The 18899-nt window shown below is 60.6% G+C and overlaps 1 protein-coding gene across 5 annotated transcripts in view; it reads left to right on the plus strand.

The window, feature by feature from the left end:
- SEC16A (SEC16 homolog A, endoplasmic reticulum export factor) overlaps positions 1 to 18701 on the plus strand; it is a 31082-nt gene extending 12381 nt beyond the window's left edge. For 3 of the 5 annotated variants that reach the window (XM_069579872.1, XM_069579876.1, XM_069579873.1), the window contains exons 5-31: positions 977 to 1103; positions 1783 to 1981; positions 2064 to 2238; positions 3226 to 3368; positions 4161 to 4222; positions 4328 to 4466; positions 4811 to 5050; positions 5907 to 6004; positions 6394 to 6475; positions 6632 to 6749; positions 6879 to 6990; positions 7140 to 7245; positions 7870 to 8010; positions 8808 to 8921; positions 9201 to 9393; positions 9708 to 9938; positions 10328 to 10410; positions 11083 to 11214; positions 13030 to 13110; positions 13290 to 13346; positions 13432 to 13543; positions 13939 to 14076; positions 14315 to 14391; positions 15003 to 15080; positions 15547 to 15606; positions 16431 to 16508; positions 17249 to 18701. In XM_069579872.1, the coding sequence (XP_069435973.1) occupies positions 977 to 1103; positions 1783 to 1981; positions 2064 to 2238; positions 3226 to 3368; positions 4161 to 4222; positions 4328 to 4466; positions 4811 to 5050; positions 5907 to 6004; positions 6394 to 6475; positions 6632 to 6749; positions 6879 to 6990; positions 7140 to 7245; positions 7870 to 8010; positions 8808 to 8921; positions 9201 to 9393; positions 9708 to 9938; positions 10328 to 10410; positions 11083 to 11214; positions 13030 to 13110; positions 13290 to 13346; positions 13432 to 13543; positions 13939 to 14076; positions 14315 to 14391; positions 15003 to 15080; positions 15547 to 15606; positions 16431 to 16508; positions 17249 to 17317 (3245 nt within the window). In that variant the 3' untranslated portion in view covers positions 17318 to 18701. Of the gene's footprint in view, positions 1 to 976; positions 1104 to 1782; positions 1982 to 2063; positions 2239 to 3225; positions 3369 to 4160; positions 4223 to 4327; positions 4467 to 4810; positions 5051 to 5906; positions 6005 to 6393; positions 6476 to 6631; positions 6750 to 6878; positions 6991 to 7139; positions 7246 to 7869; positions 8011 to 8807; positions 8922 to 9200; positions 9394 to 9707; positions 9939 to 10327; positions 10411 to 11082; positions 11215 to 13029; positions 13111 to 13289; positions 13347 to 13431; positions 13544 to 13938; positions 14077 to 14314; positions 14392 to 15002; positions 15081 to 15546; positions 15607 to 15992; positions 16299 to 16430; positions 16509 to 17248 lie in introns of those variants that run through there. The other 2 variants (XM_069579874.1, XM_069579875.1) reach the window with 2 other exon arrangements.
- Positions 18702 to 18899: the final 198 nt, after the last annotated feature.

Here is an 18899-nt window from a genome sequence, read left to right on the forward strand (position 1 = left end):
TAGTGGTGTATTTTTATCACGTTGATAGATTTCTTTGCCTTTTTAGCAAAGTATAATTCTTGATGGTACTAGAGTATGTGGCTTGTCCTTACATGGCTGTTAAAATTGACTGAAATAAAATGAGGGGCCGGCTGCTCCCTGCACCAGTCACATGTGATGTGCCCAGGGGCTGCGTTTGACAGGAGCCCTCGGGTCGGACAGAGCAGACGCAGGCGGCCTGTGCCCCTCCCCTTCAGGCGCCGCCGCCGTCAGGCGGGGTGTGTCAGGCGGGGTGTGCGTCTTGGCGAGCATCCCCTGAGCAACCCTCCTGGGCCCCCTGCCTAGCCATGGCCAGAAGCAGGGTCCTGACCTGCAGCCGTCAGCCCAGCACTGCCGCCTACTTCCCATCTTCTGGGGCTCCACCTCCATTCTGTATTTGCACTGCTTTACGCATAATTCTGCACGTGCTTGCCCCAAATGGTATGTCTGGATTGTTTATGATGCTGACTTTGGGAAGATAATCTTTCAGTTTGAGAGTATTTTTAGATTTTTAATTGAGATATAGTTGATTCAGTGTTGTGCCTAATGCCTGCTGTACCCAAAGCGGCTCAGTTATACACATGTATTGGTTCTTTTTAAGTATTTTCCATTATGGTTTGCTTCAGGAGGTCGGGTATAGTTCCACGTACTATGCAATAGGACCTTGTTCATCCCTTGAGAGTATTTCTTAAAGCTCTTTGGACCACATTAGAGAAAAGAGATGAATGACCTTTTTTAATCATGTGTTGAGTTTAGCCAGTGGGCTTTGAGGAAGACACGCCGGATCCTCTCGTGCCTCAAGTTCATGATCCCCAGGGTCGTGCTGCTTTTCGGGTGGAGAGTTTGGTTCCTCTTGGAGGCTAGGAGCATCCTTCAGTCCTGGGATGGCCTGGTTTCTCCAGTGGCAGCCAGAGGAATGTCTCTTTCACGTTGTACTGACCTGGGGATCTCCTTGTAGACCCAGGTCGCTGGGATCGGCTCTACTACAGCTCCCGGTTCAGGGACCCCCGTTCCTATGACCGGAGGTACTGGCACGACGCGGAGTACGACTCGTGCAGGAAGGAGGGCTATGCCTGTGGCGACAGGTGGGCAGAACAGACTCCAGCGCGCAGGGTGGGCAGGACAGACTCCAGCGCGCAGGGTGGGCAGGACAGACTCCAGCGCGCAGGGTGGGCAGGACAGACTCCAGCGCGCAGGGTGGGCAGGACAGACTCCAGCGCGCAGGGTGGGCAGGACAGACTCCAGTGGGCAGGACAGACTCCAGCGCGCAGGGTGGGCAGGACAGACTCCAGCGCGCAGGGTGGGCAGGACAGACTCCAGCGCGCAGGGTGGGCAGGACAGACTCCAGCGCACAGGGTGGGCAGAACAGACTCCAGCACGCAGGGTGGGCCGCAAGTCAGCCGGGCCTTTGCTCTCGGGTCCTGCTATCCGCTCGAGAGCTGCGGTCGCGTCTGGCTCCCAGGCACCTGTCACTGTCAGAGGAGGGTGAACTGGAGGTTCTTTCTTCGGGCTTTTGGAGGGGAACTGACCTTAGAACAGCGCCGGGAGTCAGTTCAGCCTCTTCGCGGGTCCGTGAGAGGTGTGACTGCCTTGGAATGGACCCCCAGCCTGTGTCTCTTGGTCTCAGGCAGGGCCTGAACTTGGCCTTGGGTGCAGTGACCCCGCTACAGTGTGGGCTCTGGCGAGTGTCATTCCTGGGGTCAAGACCCTGGGCGCCTCAGCCGTGTGCAACATAGCCTTGCCTCTGCCTGCCATCTCCTCCAGGCCCGAGAAATACGACGACCGCTACAGGTATGACCCCCGCTTTACCGGGAGCTTTGACGATGAGCCCGAGCCACCCCGGGACCCTTACGGGGAGGAGGCAGACCGGCGCAGCGAGCACAGTGAGCATTCGGCACGGAGCCTGCGCAGTGCGCCCAGCCTGCAGAGCCGCCGCAGCAGCTTCAGCGCCCACTCCCAACAGGTAGGCAGGGGCGGGCTCCAGGGCCACCTGGGGTCACGTGGGCAGCGAAGGGGCTTCACCTGTCTGCTTTGTGCTCCCAAAGAGTCAGGTGTACCGGAGTCACAACGTGCCCTCCGGGTCCTACGAGGTGCCCCCGCCGCCGGGCTCCTTCCATGGCGATTACGCCTACGGCCCCTACGGGAGCGACTTCCACGGCGCGCCAGGCTTTCCAGAGTACGGCTACCCCACCGAGGCCAGCTGGCCCTCCGTGGAGCAAGGTGTGTGTGGCGAGGCCCTGGGTGCACACGGCGCAGAGCGGCCCAGGAGCTCCTGGGATCAGCGTTTGTGCCCGCAGTGAGAGAGGGGCTGAGTTACGACTCAGGGAGGAACTGGTGATGGTCAGGCCTGGGCTTCCCTGCCATGCAAGGGTGCTGTGCCCAGTGTGCCCTGAGGGGTGGCTCTCGCCACGCGAGGGCGCTATGCCCAGCGTGCCCGTCCTGAGGGGCGACTCTTGCCACGCTGTGCCGCTTGCATCCCTGGGGCTGCAGTTTGGTCCACAGGCCTGGGAGCTGCTGGCCTGTCCGTTACATCCACTTCAGCGCAGCGCTGCCTTCAGGCTTCCTGCCCAGTTAGCTCCCCACGTGGAGGGACAGCACCACCCCCATCCCCCCACCAAGGCTGGCCGCACGGGTGCGTGGCTCTTAGAGGAAGCCTAGTTCTCCTTGAAAAGCTCCTGACCATTTCCTTATGGCACGCGCTGCACCTCAGTGCTCCTTTGAGATACTTGATCACGTGCTGTTTCCTGGGAAACTGGACAAGTATGTGAAGTTTGAGAACAAACAGTATAAGAGGTAACTGGTGGCCTTTCTTGCATGTTCTGTGCTTGGAGGCCTCCCTCCCTGCTTGCCTGTGGTGTCCCACTCTCGGTGTCGTTGCCTCGCTGCACCGATGCCGCTCTAAGGTCGCAGCTGTGAGGAGCACGCGGGGGCCACCTGAGCAGGCTTCTGTTTTAACAACACAGTGCGTCCTGATGGCTTTTAAAGGAACCTTTTCATTTTAGAGGAGAAACTGCTCGTTTTTAATGATTTGTGTGACCCACACGTAAGTTCTCCTTTTAAATGGGATGTTTAATAGTTGAAAGTCAGCTGATCTGGATAGTCTGTGATTCCGGCTGTCTGAGTGCCTTAGAAGTCCGAGCTGTTGACCTAGTTGGGAAGCTTTAAGCAGTGGCAAGCTGGCGGCTCTCTCACTTGATCCCCGTGTAGCTCCGTCGAGACCCTCTTCTCCCGAGAAGTTCTCGGTGCCTCACGTCTGTGCCAGGTTTGGTCCTGGGGGCCAGCTCATCAAAGTGATTCCAAACCTGCCTTCAGAAGGACAGCCTGCACTGGTTGAAATTCACAGCATGGAGGTAATTCCGTGGGGAGTGGTTCCGTGTCATCATTCAGCGCCCCCCACCCCGAAAACCTGCTTTGCAGCCTGTCATCTTCACCTTTCGTGTCGCTGCCTGAAAAGGCGATATTAGGAGATGGTATTCTGGTTCTGTTCTGTCGTCTATGTTTCCTCCCAGAAGTCAATATTTTGTTAGTAAGAATTTTGGGGGGTTTTGTGGTTCGTTCCCTGTGTCGGGAAGATCCCCTGGAGAAGGAAATGGCACCCCACTCCAGTATTCTTGCCTGGAGAATCCCATGGACGGAGGAACCTGGTGGCTACAGTCCACGGGGTCGCAAAGAGTCGGACACGACTGAGCGGCTTCATTTTTTCACTTTCGTGTTAGACTTGGTATTATCCTGTGTTCATTTTTTGTTGTTGTTTGATTTTCTGATTTTGAAGGGAAGGCTCTATAAAAGCTCATTTTACCAGTGATCTGGAGAGTGGGCAGAGGTGCTTAACGACCTCGGGGGCTAGTGTGGGGCACTCCAGCCTGGCAGGCCTCTTCCATCGTGTGTATCCAGGCCCTGCGTCAGAGTCTGGGCAGGAGGAAGGGGTCTCACTGCTTAAGTAAAGTTTGGAAGTCACTGTCGCAGAGCTGGCTTGCCCACGCTCAGTGACAGAGGTGCCGCCCCCATGGGGGGACAGCCCGTCCCCAGGACGGTGTCCGTAGCTCTGTCTGCCAATGTGGCCAGCAGACATGGGCTGGGCCGGGCGGTGCTGCGCCCCCCGCATGAACCGCTCTCCCCATCCCTCTCCTGTCCCTGCCTAGACCTTGCTGCAGCACACACCGGAGCAGGAGGAGATGCGGGCCTTCCCAGGACCTCTCGGCAAGTACGTGCCCACAGAAGCGTTCTCGGCGCCCGTCCGCTGGCCGTGCTGAGCACAGCCTGGCAGGCGCAGCGGCTGCTGTTCACTGAGTGTGTGTTCTTTTTGCAGAGATGACACCCATAAAGTGGATGTTATTAATTTTGCACAGAACAAGGCTACAAAGTGTTTGCAGAATGAAAATTTAATAGACAAAGAGTCTGCGAGTCTCCTCTGGAGCTTTATCGTCCTGCTGTGCAGGCAGAACGGGGTACGTGTCTCCCTCCTAGAGCATCCCTTCTCGTCGGCTCTAGTCCAGGGGTCCTTGGCCACCAGGAAGGTCAGGCAGGATTTCTGGGCCAGGCGTTCCCGTCCAGGGCGTCCCCCAGGAAGCAGGAGTCCAGCAGGGCGCGTGGCTTGGGGTAAAGGGAGGTTTGGCCTCCCCATTGTTGGCCTGCCCAGCATGTGCCGTGTGCCGTGTTGCTCCCAGCGAGGGGGGAGCAGCTCTGCGCCCGAGTTGGTCTGACGGCCCCTCCCTAACCAAGGCTGGGATGGTCTTGTCCCCTCAGAGGGTCTGTCTGTGGTTGAGCCTGCTCTCCCTCCTGGCCCTCGCAGACCGTGGTGGGCACAGACATTGCAGAGCTCTTGTTACGAGACCACCAAACCGTTTGGCTTCCTGGGAAGTCGCCGAATGAGGCCAACCTGATCGATTTCACCAACGAGGCCATGGAGCAGGTGGAGGAGGAGGAGTCCGGCGAGGCCCAGCTCTCGTTCCTCACGGACAGTCAGGCCGCCAGCACCCTCGAGAAGGACACGGAGCGGTTCCGGGAGCTGCTGCTCTACGGCCGCAAGAAGGTGAGTGACCCCCGCTGGCGTGTCGTCTCTGAAGGTGCGAACGGTGGCTTATCCTGAGCGCTGCTTGTGGTCAGAGCTGCTGGTTCCATGTTGAGTCACTCGGCAGATGAGCAGGCTTGAGCCTGGGCTGTGCCCCTGCTGAGTGTGGTGTGGCTCGGGGTGAACACGTGCACAGGACAACATCCGCGTGTCCTGGTGCAGTTGGGGGGACCGCACCATCGCTGCCGTGAGCGGGCGGGCCCCGCGCTGGAGTGGAGCGGCGCCTTGGGGACACACCTTGCGCTGGCTCCGTGCAGGCACCGGGCAGTGCAGACCGGGGTCCCAGTGGAACGCTTAGTACAGTAAGGAAATGATCTTGACATAGGCAGCTTACAGCTGATGGAAATCCCCCAACCTGTTCATGTAATTACTGTTTGTCTCTATTGAAACCTTTTTGCCTCTTGGTCAGAAGTTTTCTGAATTGAGGCCCAGGTTATTTGCAGAAGGGGGCCTGCTGGTGCCGGGCAGATGCCCAGGGCCAGGGGTCATTCTGGGCCTGGGGAGTCAGCAGCCTCGAGGCCTCGGTCACAGCAGAGGGGACGGCAGTGCTGCTGCCCCACTGGCCTGGTCCCAACAGCATGTGTGCCCTGGGCCGATGCTGCCAAAGCAGGGCGCCTCCACAGCCTCCTGCAGGGGCTCCGACCAGGGGGAGGCGTGGAGCCCAGCTTCTCTGCGCCTCTGAGCGGGGCACGGGTCTCGCGGCCTCCCGTCCGCTTGGTTTTTCACCTGCAGTTGCACCCTCTGCTCGCTCCCCACGGCGCATGCGCCAGGGCCCCTGTCCTTCTCAGGGTTGAGACACACTCTCTATGCTTTGCAGGACGCCTTAGAGTCTGCAATGAAGAGCGGCTTATGGGGTCACGCCTTGTTACTCGCCAGTAAGATGGACAGCCGGACACACGCCAGAGTCATGACTAGGTGAGGAGTCCTGCCGCGGCGCAGCTGTGGGCGTGCCCGTAGGCCACGGCCCGGCCTCCTGCTGTCTGGGGAGCCTACAGGCCCGAGCTCCTGGCGGAGGAAGCTGGGGAGGCCCGTCTGCCACATCTGGCTGCAGGTTGCCTGGGCCCTCCTCCTTGGGTGGTGTGGCTGAGGGATTTAACTGTTTCTGTCGACTGCAGAGTTTAATTCTATAAAATCTCAATGAATTCTGTAGTCTCTCTCTACTGCAGCCTTTCAAAAACTCTGGTGTGTACGTTTGGCCCAGGTCAAGCATCAGGCCAGTCACCAGATGGGCGGAGGTGAGACCAGGCTTGTTCTGTGTCTTGTTTGCTGAACTGGCTGAGCTTCCTCTTTTTACGTCTGCTCAGGTTCGCCAACAGCCTTCCGATAAACGACCCCCTGCAGACCGTCTACCAGCTGATGTCAGGGCGGATGCCGGCCGCGTCCACGGTCAGTGGGTCCTGATGGCGCCTCAGCTCGGCCTCTGCGCAGAGCCCGCTCCCACGCTGCCGTCCCGTGCCTGCTTCCTCCTCAAACCCACGTGCTCGAGCCCTGCAGAGCTGGGTGTCCTGTGGCTGAGGGTTCTCTGCTTGCTTCTGGTTTCAGTGCTGTGGGGATGAGAAGTGGGGAGACTGGCGGCCACACCTGGCCATGATCTTGTCCAACCTGAGCAGCAACGTGGACGTGGAGTCTCGAGCCGTGGCCGCGATGGGCGACACCCTGGGTAGGTCGCGGAGGGCCCCTGGCCTTGGTGCTCCAGCCCGAGACTGTCTCTCCGTCTGGGGCGTCTATGTGTCCCTGGGAGCGGGGTGCTGTCCCGGAGCCCGAGCCCGCCTGCTTTCTCTCCCCTCAGCCTCCAAAGGGCTCCTCGACGCCGCGCACTTCTGCTACCTCATGGCCCAGGTCGGATTTGGGGTGTACACCAAAAAGACCACAAAGCTCGTCTTAATTGGGTCAAACCACAGGTAAGGGACATGTCAGCGTAGTGGCGCCAGCGTCCCTTAGGAGGGACAAGGCCTCCCGCAGCAGAGGGAGCTGCACGCGTGGTGCCTTGTGTGCTGGCCCTTCGGCTTCCAGGGGGCCCGCTCTGGCGTGACACGATGCCTGTCCACAGTTTGCCATTTTCAAAGTTCGCGACCAACGAAGCGATCCAGAGGACAGAAGCCTATGAGTACGCGCAGTCCCTGGGGGCGCAGGCCTGCTCCCCTCCCAGCTTCCAGGTGGGCCCGGACTCCAGCGCGCTCCTGGGGGTGGGCCTGGTCAGTGTTCACAAGGCTGTAGCTATTACGGGTTTTATTCAGAGAAACAAAAAGCGTGAAACGGGTTTGGAGATCTCGAGGAGGTCTTAACCAGTAACTCTCGGGAACGGAAGCCTGTCACATTCAGAGTTCTGACTGTGGTTTGGTTCTCAGTATTCTTAAGTATTGAGAACTTCCACTGTTTGGTTGCAAGTTCTTTCCTATCAGCTGTGGACAGTGTTTCGGGGAGGGTGGTACCTGACGGGACTGTGCGTGCGTGTGTGAAACGGCGTGGCATGTGGGTGCCAGCTGAGCAGGGTGAGCGCAGTGGTGGGCTCCCCAGAGGCCGTTGTCACGGCACAGGCGTGGCGGTGCCCCGTGCTCACTCCGTGGCTGGGAACGCTGACGGCTGTGTTCCGGGCTGTGAGTTTCTCAGAAGCTTAGTTGTGTACTCTGATCTAAACTTACTGGGGGAAGGGACCTGGCTCTGCTGTGAGCAGGTGGGGCGGGGGGCGTGGAGAGCGCAGAGAAAGGATGGAAGGGCCAGGGCAGGGGCGGCCCCGGGCAGCTCAAGCACCGCTGAGCTCGTCTGTCTGTCTGTCTCAGGTGTTCAAGTTCATCTACTGCTGCCGCTTGGCCGAGATGGGGCTGGCCGCGCAGGCCTTCCACTACTGCGAGGCGATCGCCAAGAGTGTCCTGGCGCAGCCCCACAGACACTCGCCGGTGCTGCTCCGCCAGCTGGTGCAGGTGACGCCCCCCCAGCCCGGGGGCCCTCGGGGGCCACAGTCACACAGCGCTCAGATCTCCCGACCCAGACGAGTCCTGCACACTCTTGTGGGGGAGCACCTCAGCACAGGGCCCTTGGGAGCTTTGGCGTGAGAAGGGCCCGCTTGCAGGAGGCCCACGTACCCGGGCACCCCAGCCTCGCACTTGGCACCGGGGGCCTCTCTGGGCTGAGTCCTGGCTGTGGCCCCACAGCCCCAGCTTCCTGCTCCGTGAGACAGCACACGGCGCCCTGCCGGCACCCGGCGTCCGCGTGTTCCTCTGCCTGGAGGTGGCACTGAACCCGCGCTCTTGTGACAGGAGTTTTGCCAGGGAAGCTCTCAGAGTCACAGGAGCCACACAAACGGGCTCCCGAGCCCTCATCTCTGCCTCACGGCTCCAGCCGTTACCACGAGGCCAGACTTGCTGTCCGCTCCCCCCACTGCCCCCCAGAGACAGCGTGAGTGCGCCTAGGGTGGGGGCACCTCGGCGAGTAGAGTCCAGTGGAGGTGGGCTCAGGCCCCCAGGATCTGTCCAGGGTTGTGGCCTCTACGGCCAGTATAGGGGGTGCTGACATCCCCGGTCCTCTCCTCACGCGTGCACAGTCCAGGACGGTCCCAGGTCCTCTCCTCACACTTACCCAGTCATGGATGGTCCAGCAAGTGCCACTCGGGTCCCCCTGGTGGAGGAAAGCTGCGTGTGCAGTCTGGCTTGTGTCCAGGCCCCAGCGGGTTTGGCGGGCGTCTTCTGTGGGAACAGAGCCTATATCTCCATGTTTCCAGGTCGCCTCCCAGTTGCGCCTCTTTGACCCTCAGCTAAAGGAGAAGCCGGAGGAGGAGGCGTCTGCAGAGCCCGCCTGGCTGGTCCAGCTGCAGCTCGTGGAGAGACGGGTTGAGGTGCGCTGGGTGTGAAGGGGCCCTGTGCGCACGCCGAGGGTTCCGGTGCTCAGGGCACCTCTGTCGGGGGTGGAGGGGCGGGGGTCCGCGCCAGTGCTCAGGGCACCTCTGTCGGGGGTGGAGGGGTGGAGGGGCGGGGGGCGGCGCTAGTGCTCGGGGCACCTCTGTCGGGGGTGGAGGGGTGGAGGGGCGGGGGGCGGGGCTAGTGCCCGGGGCACCTCTGTCGGGGGGCGGGGGGCGGCGTCCGGTGGGGAGACTCCTGAGGCCCTTCTCCCTCAGGAGGGCGCTGTGGCCTGGAGGCAGGACGGAGCCTGCCCCCAGCGCTGCCCCAGCTCACCGAGCCCTGAGGTGGGGCCCCCTGATGGCCCGGGACCCACCCAGCCAGCGGGCCTGGGCGCCGACGACCCGCTGCCGGCCCCGCCGGCGCCCAGCACCAAGCTCTTCAGCCAGGACGTGCGGCAGCTGCCCTCAGGTGCGCCCGTGGCTGCCTCCTGGTGCCGCCTCCCTCGCTGAGCCGCTCCCGTCCCGGGGCTGTGAAGGCTGGGCGGGGTGGGAGGGCCTTGAAGGCAGGGGCCTGCGCGGGGCCTGATGGCCACCCGCTGGGCTCTCGGGGCTTCTTGTAGCCTTAAACCTGCGCCGTGCAGAGTGAGGCCCCATGACGCCCGGCAGCCTCAGCCTTCATGCTCAGATGGAGGGCTCCCGTCCCCCAGTAAACGAGGCGTGCCTGTGGAGTCCCTGGGGCGAGCACGTGGCCTCAGACCATCCCTTCTGCACCGTCTCCTGCAGCTCCTTCGGCGCTCCCCGCTGGCCCAGCGGCCATCCCCACGCAGGTGCCCATGTTCCCTGTGCCGCTGCCGGCTCCTGTTGAGCTAGAGCCTGTGCACGGCCCCCCAGGGGCTGTACCTGGCTTTCAAGAGCCCTCTGGGCCTGACCCTGTGGCCCTGTATCCTGGACCTGGGGTGCCACCTCTCCAGGAGACAGACTGCCTGCTCCCGGAGGCCAGGAGCGCGGACGCAGGTGGGTCTGCAGAGAGGCTGTCCTGAGGGCAGAGTGGAGTGGGTTTGCTCTTCAAGGAGGTGCCTGTGGGAGGAACCTAAGTCATCCCGACCGGGAGGAGGTGGGAGTGGGTGTCCCGGGGTGGGGGAAGCAGCCCTGTGACCCAGGGGACGCGCTGACCCTCCTCCTACAGGGCTATCTCTGGCCGTCTGTCCACCTGGACAACCTTGCTCTAAAGGGGAAGCTTCATTTTTACACGTTTAGAACAGCGCAGTCTGGGTTTCTGAAGGCCACGTCGGGAGGCCGGGCATGTGGGGGAACTGTGTGTCGCCAGCGGCGGGCGTGGCCGTGGAGCTCACCTGCCCTGGGCGCCGGCGCCAAGCTCACTGGAGCCGCGCTTCCCTTGGCAGGGGCAGTGCCGCAGGAGACGCCCGGCAGAAGCTCGCTTTCGGAGCCGGGAGAGGAGGAGTTTGGTGGGAACTTTGCTAATACGGTACTTGCCCGCTTTGTTTTTGTTTTTATGCTGTTTGTTTTCTGTAAACCCCGGTGAATAAGTACGTCAACTCTTCTTTCTTAAGTTGTAAGTAGATCAATAGCACTTAAATTTATGAGGTCGTTTTTTGAATTAACTTCATAAAGAGAAACTTTGAATCCTTAAAATATGAAGAACTATTGTAAAGGTTAATACGGAGAAAAGTAATGGTATAAAGGAAGGTTTTTAAGGAGGAGAAATAGGCATCTATGATGAAACCGTCTTGTCAGTTTTAAGCTCTCTGAAATGGAGACTTCTCTGATCTCTGCATCTCTTTTAGGGTCTGTAAAACGTGTGGTGCTTTCCTTGAAGTTAAGAGTCATTGTATCAGACGCGTCTGACCTAAACAGCACCCTGTCTGTGTGCTGTGATCCCAGCAGCAAGGGTGGGAGAGTGGGTGGATCAACGCTTCTATAGCCGTGTTCTGGAAGCTTCTTAGAGATAGCCAGTTCTTTCTGGTGTCCTGGGAAACTCTCCTTGTGTGTTTTACCTTTAAAATATTCTGTCCCTGAGAAAATAAAAGTGACAGTGTAACTGTATTGAAACAGTTGTCTCAGCCTGCGGGTGAGCATCTTTCTAAACCAGTCTGCCTCTCACACCGCCCCGTCCTCAGTGCCCCTGTGTGTCCCCCAGGGCTCCTTCAGGACCTCGCCGGGTTCCGAGGCGCCGCCGCAGGCCCTGCAGCCACCTGCACCGCTGACGCCCGCGCCCGAGGTGCAGAGACCTGTCCAGGCCACCAAGAAGGAGAGCAAGGAGCCGAAGAAGGTGACTCACAGCCCCAGCCGGGCAGGGGACGGGTGCCGAGGCGAGGAGACCGCGTGTGTGTGAAGATGGAGCCCAGCGTGTTCTGGAAGGGCAGTGTCTGTGCAGTGAAGTGTGTGTGGTGTACGTCTGTGTCCACGTGTGAACCACCAGCTCAGAGTGGGGGATGCTGCCCGCCCCGAGGCCCGCGGGCCCAGGGCCCCTGCAGCCGCTCGGAGGCTGGTGCCAGCACTGGCCTGCGCCTGCCGCTCAGGTTGGGGCTCACATGCAGGAGTGGCCCTCGCTGTGCAGCGTGTCGTCGTGGGCGCGCCACGCTTCCGTCGTCCTTTCCCCCAGGAGCGGACGTTAGTCGCGTTTATAAGGGGTACAGCCACGCGAGTCTTGTCTGTGTCTTGTGGTGGTGAATGCTCTTCTTTCTTGAGGGTATATGCCAGCATCATGGGACAGCTGTGTGTCCAGCTTTAGAGTGTGCTGCTGGACAGTCCTCCTCGCTGGTTTACCAGGTGGGCCTTCCGGCACCAAGCAGGCAAGAGCCCGGCCCCACTTCCCTGGGGCTGCATTCTCTGCCCTCGTGGTGGTGGCCCTCGTGCTGGGGTCAGTGACACTCTGACAAGTGATGACATGGCGCCCTTCCGAGTGCTCGTCTCCCCACCCCGTCCTTGTCTGTGGGGAGCTGCTCAGGTCTCCTCCCATCCGTTATGGGGTCTTCACGTTGGCGGTGGTCCTTCTCACGTGGATGCAGGTTCTGTCAGGTGCGTGTTGTGAGCGCTTTCTCCGGCCTTGGGCGGCCTCTTACCCTTTGGTGGTGGCTTGTGGAGAACACGGTTCTCAGTCTAGTGCTCAGCAGACTCTGCTGGAATGGCTGGTGTCTCTCTTCTGGACTGTTTATTTCCGGTTGCTGTGGGTTTGGGTCGCTGCACACAGGCTTTCTCTAGATGCAGCAGGTGGAGGCTGCTCTTTGCTGGATAGGCTTCTCCCTGCGGTGGCTTCTCTGGTTGCGGAGCATGGGCTTCAGGGTGCTCGGCTTCAGTAGCTGGGCCCTTGGGCTCTAGGGCGCAGGCTCCGTAGTCGGGGCTCCCGGGTTTAGCTGCTCCACAGCACAGGGGATCTTCTTGGATGAGAGATGGAACCCATGTCCCCCGCGTTGGCAGGCAGATTCCTATCCACTGTGCCACCAGGGAAGCCCCCATGGCTGCTATCGCAAGTAAAGACAAGTTTAATTCAAAATGTGGGCGAGCCGTGCAGGTGACTGGACCCCCCCCCCCCGGCCCGGAGTCAGCCGCAGGTTTGAGGGGGTGGGGCTGTGGAGCTGCTGCTCTGCTTTGCGGCGGACGTGATGGGCAATGTGTGCAGGATGAGGCCCATCTCCCTGACATCTGACCTCTCCCAGTCTGGGGCGCAAGGGCCTGTTCTGAGGAGCCTGCAAGGACTTGCCAGCCGTCACCACTGCTGGGGGAGATGGTCTGAGGCTGCCCGTTGTTGGCATTTGGGTGTAAGAAGCTCCAGGAGGCAGATTACTGCTCCGATTTTTATAATTGTGGTAAATGCACGTCACACTAGCCGCCCCCGCTGCCTCCAAGTGTGCGGTTCTGTCGTGCGGCCACCACCATCCCCAGGGCGCTGTCATCTTCACTGAAGCCCTGACTCCGCTGGGGTCAGGCCCGCTCCTGCCTCCAGCCGGGCGTCTGCTCCCTTCCTCTGTGGCCCTGGCGCCTGCAGGCCCTCACTCCGGGGCTCACGCGGGTCCGCCCTGCTGTGCTGGGCTCATTTCTCTCAGCGCCATGACCTTAGGCTTGTTCTGGCGGTTTCTCTGTTCAGAGCAGCGAATCCTGGTTCTCTCGCTGGCTGCCTGTGAAGAAAAGGACGGAAGCTTACTTGCCAGACGACAAGAACAAATCGGTGAGTCCTGCCAGGTGGGCCTGGGGAGCCGGGGCTTCTGCAGCAGCAGGGCGTCCAGCTGTCTGCACGGAGCATCTCAGCCCTCGGCGAACCTGGACCGACGCCTCTTGCGCTCGGGGCCTGAGTCTGCTCACCTCGTGCTACTGAGTTTTCTTGTTTACTTTTCACAACCCTGGCAGATCGTCTGGGATGAAAAGAAGAACCGGTGGGTGGACGTCAATGAACCGGAGGAGGAGGTGAGCTGGGACCCCGGGCGGAGAGGCCCTCCCTGGGGCAGGAGCTGTGGGGTGGCAGATCTCCAAGTGGGCTTTCCTTCCACAGAAGAAGGCTCCGCCCCCGCCTCCAACTGCCCTTCCCAAGGCTCCACAAGCTGCCCACCCTGTTCCCGGAGGGCCCCCCAGACCCACTGTGAACATCTATTCTAGAAAAGCAGGTAACAAAGCCCAGCCAAAAGTTAGAGGTCGTCTGGGTCGTCCATTTGTCCTATAGACACTCCAGAGCCTGGCAAGGACCACATGTGTGTCAGGCGGGGTTTGTCTCCCGCGAGAGGAGGACTGGTTCTCTGAAGATGAGTCTGGGGTTGGGGTGCCGTCCTCCGGAGCAGTGAGTGGTCCTGGGCAGGGTGGATCCGATCAGTCGGAAAGGCAGCCTGGCAGCGTCGTGGCATGAAGTGGGACCCTCACCTGAGCAGAAGGCCCCAGGAGAGGCTCCCGATCAGGCCCAGCCTCCCTGGGGCTGGAAGTGGGGTCCCCATGCTCCCTGGACATGTGGAGAATGGAGCTGGGGGCCATGGCGTGGGGATGACCTTGTTTCCTCTCCGTGTCACAGCTGGAACCAGGGCACGCTACGTGGACGTTCTGAACCCGGGGGGCCCCCAGCGGAGCGAGCCGACCCTGGCTCCCACTGACCTCTTTGCACCCCTGGCCCCGCTTCCAATTCCGGCTCACCTGTTGGGCCCAAACGCAGGTACGCAGCCCGGGTAGCAGGGCTGTTCGCCCCCGGCCTGCTGACCTCGGCTCTCCCTCTGGTCCCCTGGCCTTGGTTCTCTTTCAAGGAGAGTGCTGTGGATGCAGAGCGCAAGGCCCGCCATGCTGTCTGCAGGCATGTTTGCGCGGGGGGTGCAGGCGGCACGTGTCCTCTGGGGCTGAGTCCCCCAGGCCCCAGGGCCGTGTGGACAGTGAGGGCCTCCCCCATCTCCACACAGATGCAGAGGAGGTGCCGTCCCCCGAGGCAGCCAGCAGGGAGGGGCCGGCCAGGTCGGAGCCCGCCTCGGATCCCAAGGTGAGCCATGCGCACAGCAGGGCGTGGGGGGCAGTGGAAGTCAGCCTCCAGGTTCCCTGAGAGGCGGCCACGTGCATGTTCTCTGGGAACTGTCCTGCTGACATTTTAATCGTATAGAGGGTTGCTTTATGTGTGTGAAATACAGTCATTTAGAGTTTGATATCTGAGGTTGGATGGAGCTTACTTTCAGCCCTGGTTCTCCATTCCTTAGCTATTTAAAGTTTCGGGGGGACTGGTGCTCCAGTGGTTAGGACCCTGTACTTCCCCTGAGCGGTGAGGGTTCAGTCCCTGGTTGGGGAACTGAGATCCCACAGCGGTGTGGCAAGGCTAAAAGTGGGTGGGGGGTAGGGGACAGGGTCACTCAGCTCCTTTTAGCCTCAGGGTGCTGCCCGGTGGATGGGGTCATGGCACCTGTCGCGGGGCCGCCATGGGTGCAGGTGCCCGGGAAGTAAGGGTGCGACACGGGTTGGAGTAACAGGTCTGTGCAGAACCTGCAGGGCTCCTCAGAAGGCGCCCCCAGGAGGCCATGCCGCTATCCCGGATGGTCCTGCCTCGCGTGGGAGCCCCGGCTCACCCCTTTGCTGGTAGCAGCCTCCCCCCTGTCCCGGCAGGTGTTCGGGCCTGCAGTGGCGTTGCTCCCTGGACCTGAACTCCCAGCGTCTGGACTTGATGGTCCCCAGGGAGGAGAGGTAAGCAGCACTGGGGGCATGTCTGCGGAGAATCTGGGCCTCGGAGGCCCACGGTGTCCAAGTGGCTTCTCTAAGACGATGTTACCGGGTGGCCAAAGGGCAGTTGAGAAACTAAGGAACCAGAGTAGTGTTGTGTTTCCTAAAAAAGGCACACTTGTGTCTGCAGAGTCATTTGGGAGCTTGGGCCAGAGTGAGGGCTGCGAGCGCTCGTCCGCAGGGGTCCCCTCCGTCCCTCAGGCAGTGTGAGGTCAGGCCGTCCAAGGCCCGGGGCCGGGCGACCCTCCCTCTCGCATGGGGCATTTCCTGTAAAAGCCGTCCGTGAAGCAGGAGTTTCAGGCTTTCTCCCTGTCGAGCTGTATCGACTCTAGCAGCAGCACAGCTCGTTGGGACTGAGCTGCCAGCTGGAGCAGCGGCGCGCACGCTGACTTTGGTGTTTGTCTGTGTCTGTGTTCTTGCTGTTTTGTAGCTTTCGCGCTGTAGTTCACTGAGCTCGTTATCACGGGAAGTGAGCCAGCATTTTAACCAGGTACCTGTGGCTGGCCGTGTGCCCGGGGCTTGTCCTTCCCCTGAGATCACTGTGCCGCTCAGTCACTCTGCCCCTGGCCCCTGACGCCACCTGTCGCCACTCAGCCGTCACACGCCTGAGGGCGCGGGGCTCCTTTCTTTCAGGGTTCTCGGAGGGTGGCGTCGAATATCCAGGTACATCCACGGGCAGACTGACTCCAGGATGCCCATAGCGAAGGGACAAGTGCTGTGGTTGTGCTCTTTCTGAACTGAGTTTTTCAAAGGACTAGTCACAGGCGTAGTTTCACGGGGTGTGTGTGTGTGCGTGCACGCACGCACGCACATCATACGCCAGCTGGAATCAGGACACTCGCATTTCAAAGTCACAGGTTCTGTTTTCTCATCAAGCAGGAGAAAGTGTTTTAGGCCAGGCAGGGTGAGGCGGTGGCCGCTGTCCCGTGGTCAGGCTCGATGGGAAATAAAAGAGCACGCCAACTCTCCGAGCGTTGTGGGACTGAGCTTTCCCTTGGCTCAGCAGAAGGACTTCCTGGGACTTGTTCGTTTGTGAAGTAGAGCCCTGGATTTTGTAGCTGGACGCCTGAGACCTGGAGCGATCCCTAGTGCCTGCGCCCCTCCCCCACCGCTGCGCGTGCTTGCCCTGGTTTTACTGGTTTTCTGAGCCCCGTTAAATAATTAAACGTAGTTCTGCAATAAGTGCCTTTGACCTGCTTCTGTAGCGCCCTCAAAAGTGTGGTAAAGCCTACTCAGAAACAGTGTCTGTACTTGCAAACAAGCCGAGCCGCTGTGCTCGGTCAGAGGGTGAGATGGCCTCTGTGTGCTCCCCAGGCTCCTGGTGCTCTCACCCCCGCGGGGGCCCCTCCTGGGGCCGGGGTGCCCTTCTACAACCCTGCTCAGTTTGCACAAGTAAGTGTGTCTCCCGGCTCTGCGCTGCCCTGGGGGTGGGGGGCCCGGGGGAGGGGGCTGGGTGCCCCATCAGTTTCCTGCTGATGCTGCCCTGGGGTGGGGCTGACTCCCTCCCGTGCTGACCTTGGCCCCTCTTTACCTGGTGGCTGGTGACCTTCAGGCCGGAAATGCGTCCTTTCATTTGTCTCCCTCCCAGGCTCTGGCCTGGAGAGAGTGGACGGGAGGTGGGGCAGTCTTGGGACGCAATAGAGGAGGGGGTCTGCGGGGAGGTCTTGGCTTTAGGAATTCGAAACTTTCCCTGACCTTGACGGGCAGACCCCCCAGCCTCCGGCTCCCTCGGGTGGGCCCCCGCGACTGCGCTCTCCCTGCTCCCAGCCGCCAGCTGCGTCTCCACTCCACGGCTGAGGGGCGGCTTCTCTGCTGGATCTTCACCTTGCTGGTGCCTTCACAAAGCTTGACTCTGACTTCGCTTAGGGTTTTCCTGGGACCCAGAGTAAACGCCCGTGCACCATGCAGCCTCCCCAGGTGCTCCCTGCCCTCACCCCCACCCCCGTCCGCTGGGGCTCCTCAGACACCCGGCTGTGGGCGCAGCCTCCCCCCGCCCCCCTGCCTTAGTCGGGCCTGGGCTGCACACAAGACGACAGCACACACCTGTCTATCGAGACCCATCGTCTGTTCTGCTTGTTCCACGGCCCCCCTGGGCCAGCGTGCGGACCCCAGTCCTGTCCCTGTTGTTTCAGGCCCCTGCCGCCTCAGGAAGCTCAAGGACGGGGAGGATCGGCCAGAGGAAGTACCCAGCGTTAAGCTAGAAGGGCCGCGTCCTGGAATAGCACCAGGACGGGAGATGGCTGTTCCGCCCCGAGGTCAGGCCAACGGCCTGCGACTCCAGTCTGTCCCAACGGGTGTGAATGCAGCAACTCCGAAATGACTTGCGGAGTGTTCAACACTAATCCGCACCTTCGAGATGCTGGGTGAAGAGTGACTCTTAGACCCAAAGGGGTGACTTAAGGATCCGGCATCTGCAGTCACTTGAGGGGGTGAAACTGAGTGAAGCTGAAGGCATCTTGGCTACAGGAGGATTGTGCTTCTCGGTAACTAAGGCCTCAAAACCTTGCGGGGAATCGTTGCCAAATAGAGCCCAGAGGTCCTTTCAGACGCCAGGAGGAGACGGTGCACCTTTGACTCAGAGAGGAGCTCGCCTGCGTGCCTGCTCCCAGAGGCGGTCAGGTCAGCCCCCGCCCCACGTTGCTGAGCCTGGAAGGGTGCTTCGTCTCAGAGGAAACTGGGCTTCCTTTAGCAGCAGTTCCATTAGGTTTTGAGAGCAGCCCTTGCTTCTGACCTGTGTTCTGTCTCCTGGAGCCAAGACGTGCCCAGCTCTGCGTGGTCTCCTGTGGCCTCACCAGGACCAGGAGGCTTCCAGCAGTCAGAGGGGTCAGCTGGGACGGAGCTGTTCTGAGCGACGGGCCCAGTGTCACAGCTGGGACTCTGGGTTTGGTTTGGGTTTTTCCGTGGACCCACCAGGCCCTGCTTCCCGTGGCCAGCCCTTGCAGCGCTGTCAGCTGATGGCCTCCTCTCACCGCTGCGTCGCTTAGGGAGCTGGTAGCATCCTGAAGACAGTGGCTTGCAGCTGTCTCTTGTCTGACGCTCCAGAGTCCGACCTTTCTGGCCCCAGACTTGTCAGTGGTTCACCTGCTGACTCAGCCTGTGAACCTGCACAGGACGATGACCTCCTGGCGGACCCAGCTTTAAGGCTTCGTCGACTGTTCTCAAAACTGTTCACATTCTTCTGTCTAAAGGGACTAAAGAAAAGATTTAAATATTTATAAAAATCATTAGGAAATAATTTCTGTAGAACGCTGGGGAACGTGGTTTGTTGGGTTTTAATCCAGGTGTCGGGCTTGAGTGGGGTGGGGTGGGGTCAGCACAGGGCCCTCGGGTCCACTGGGTCGTCTCGGAAGGACCCGCAGAACGGTTTTCCAGGACGCGTCACAGATGTGACACCTCACTGGCGGGCGGTCTCGTGTCCAGGGTCAGTGCTAGCGCGACCCCCGGGCTGAGACCTCCCCCCCCCGTGGCCCTACCTGTTGTCTTTGTCGACCGCCGGCGAGTTTTGATTCAAGAAGCTTCCTCTGAGGGGGGAGCTGCTATTTTTCCTAAATGCAAATTGTTAAATAAAATATTTTGCGCTCTCAAGCCCTTTCATCCTGTCTCCCTTTGTTTGTTGACGCCTTTGGGGCCCTGGGTTTGATTGGCTTCTAGGGCTCCCTGGGCCACTGCTTTCTGTCCCTGCACCAGACCCGCCCGCTAGGGCCCTCCCAGGAGAAGGGGGCTCCTCGCCGACGGGCGGTGGGCGCGCCGAACGGGAAAACCCATCCTGAGGGCAGTGAAGAG

This window comes from Ovis canadensis, chromosome 3 (genome assembly GCF_042477335.2).
Source record: "Ovis canadensis isolate MfBH-ARS-UI-01 breed Bighorn chromosome 3, ARS-UI_OviCan_v2, whole genome shotgun sequence".
NCBI lineage: Eukaryota > Metazoa > Chordata > Mammalia > Artiodactyla > Bovidae > Ovis > Ovis canadensis.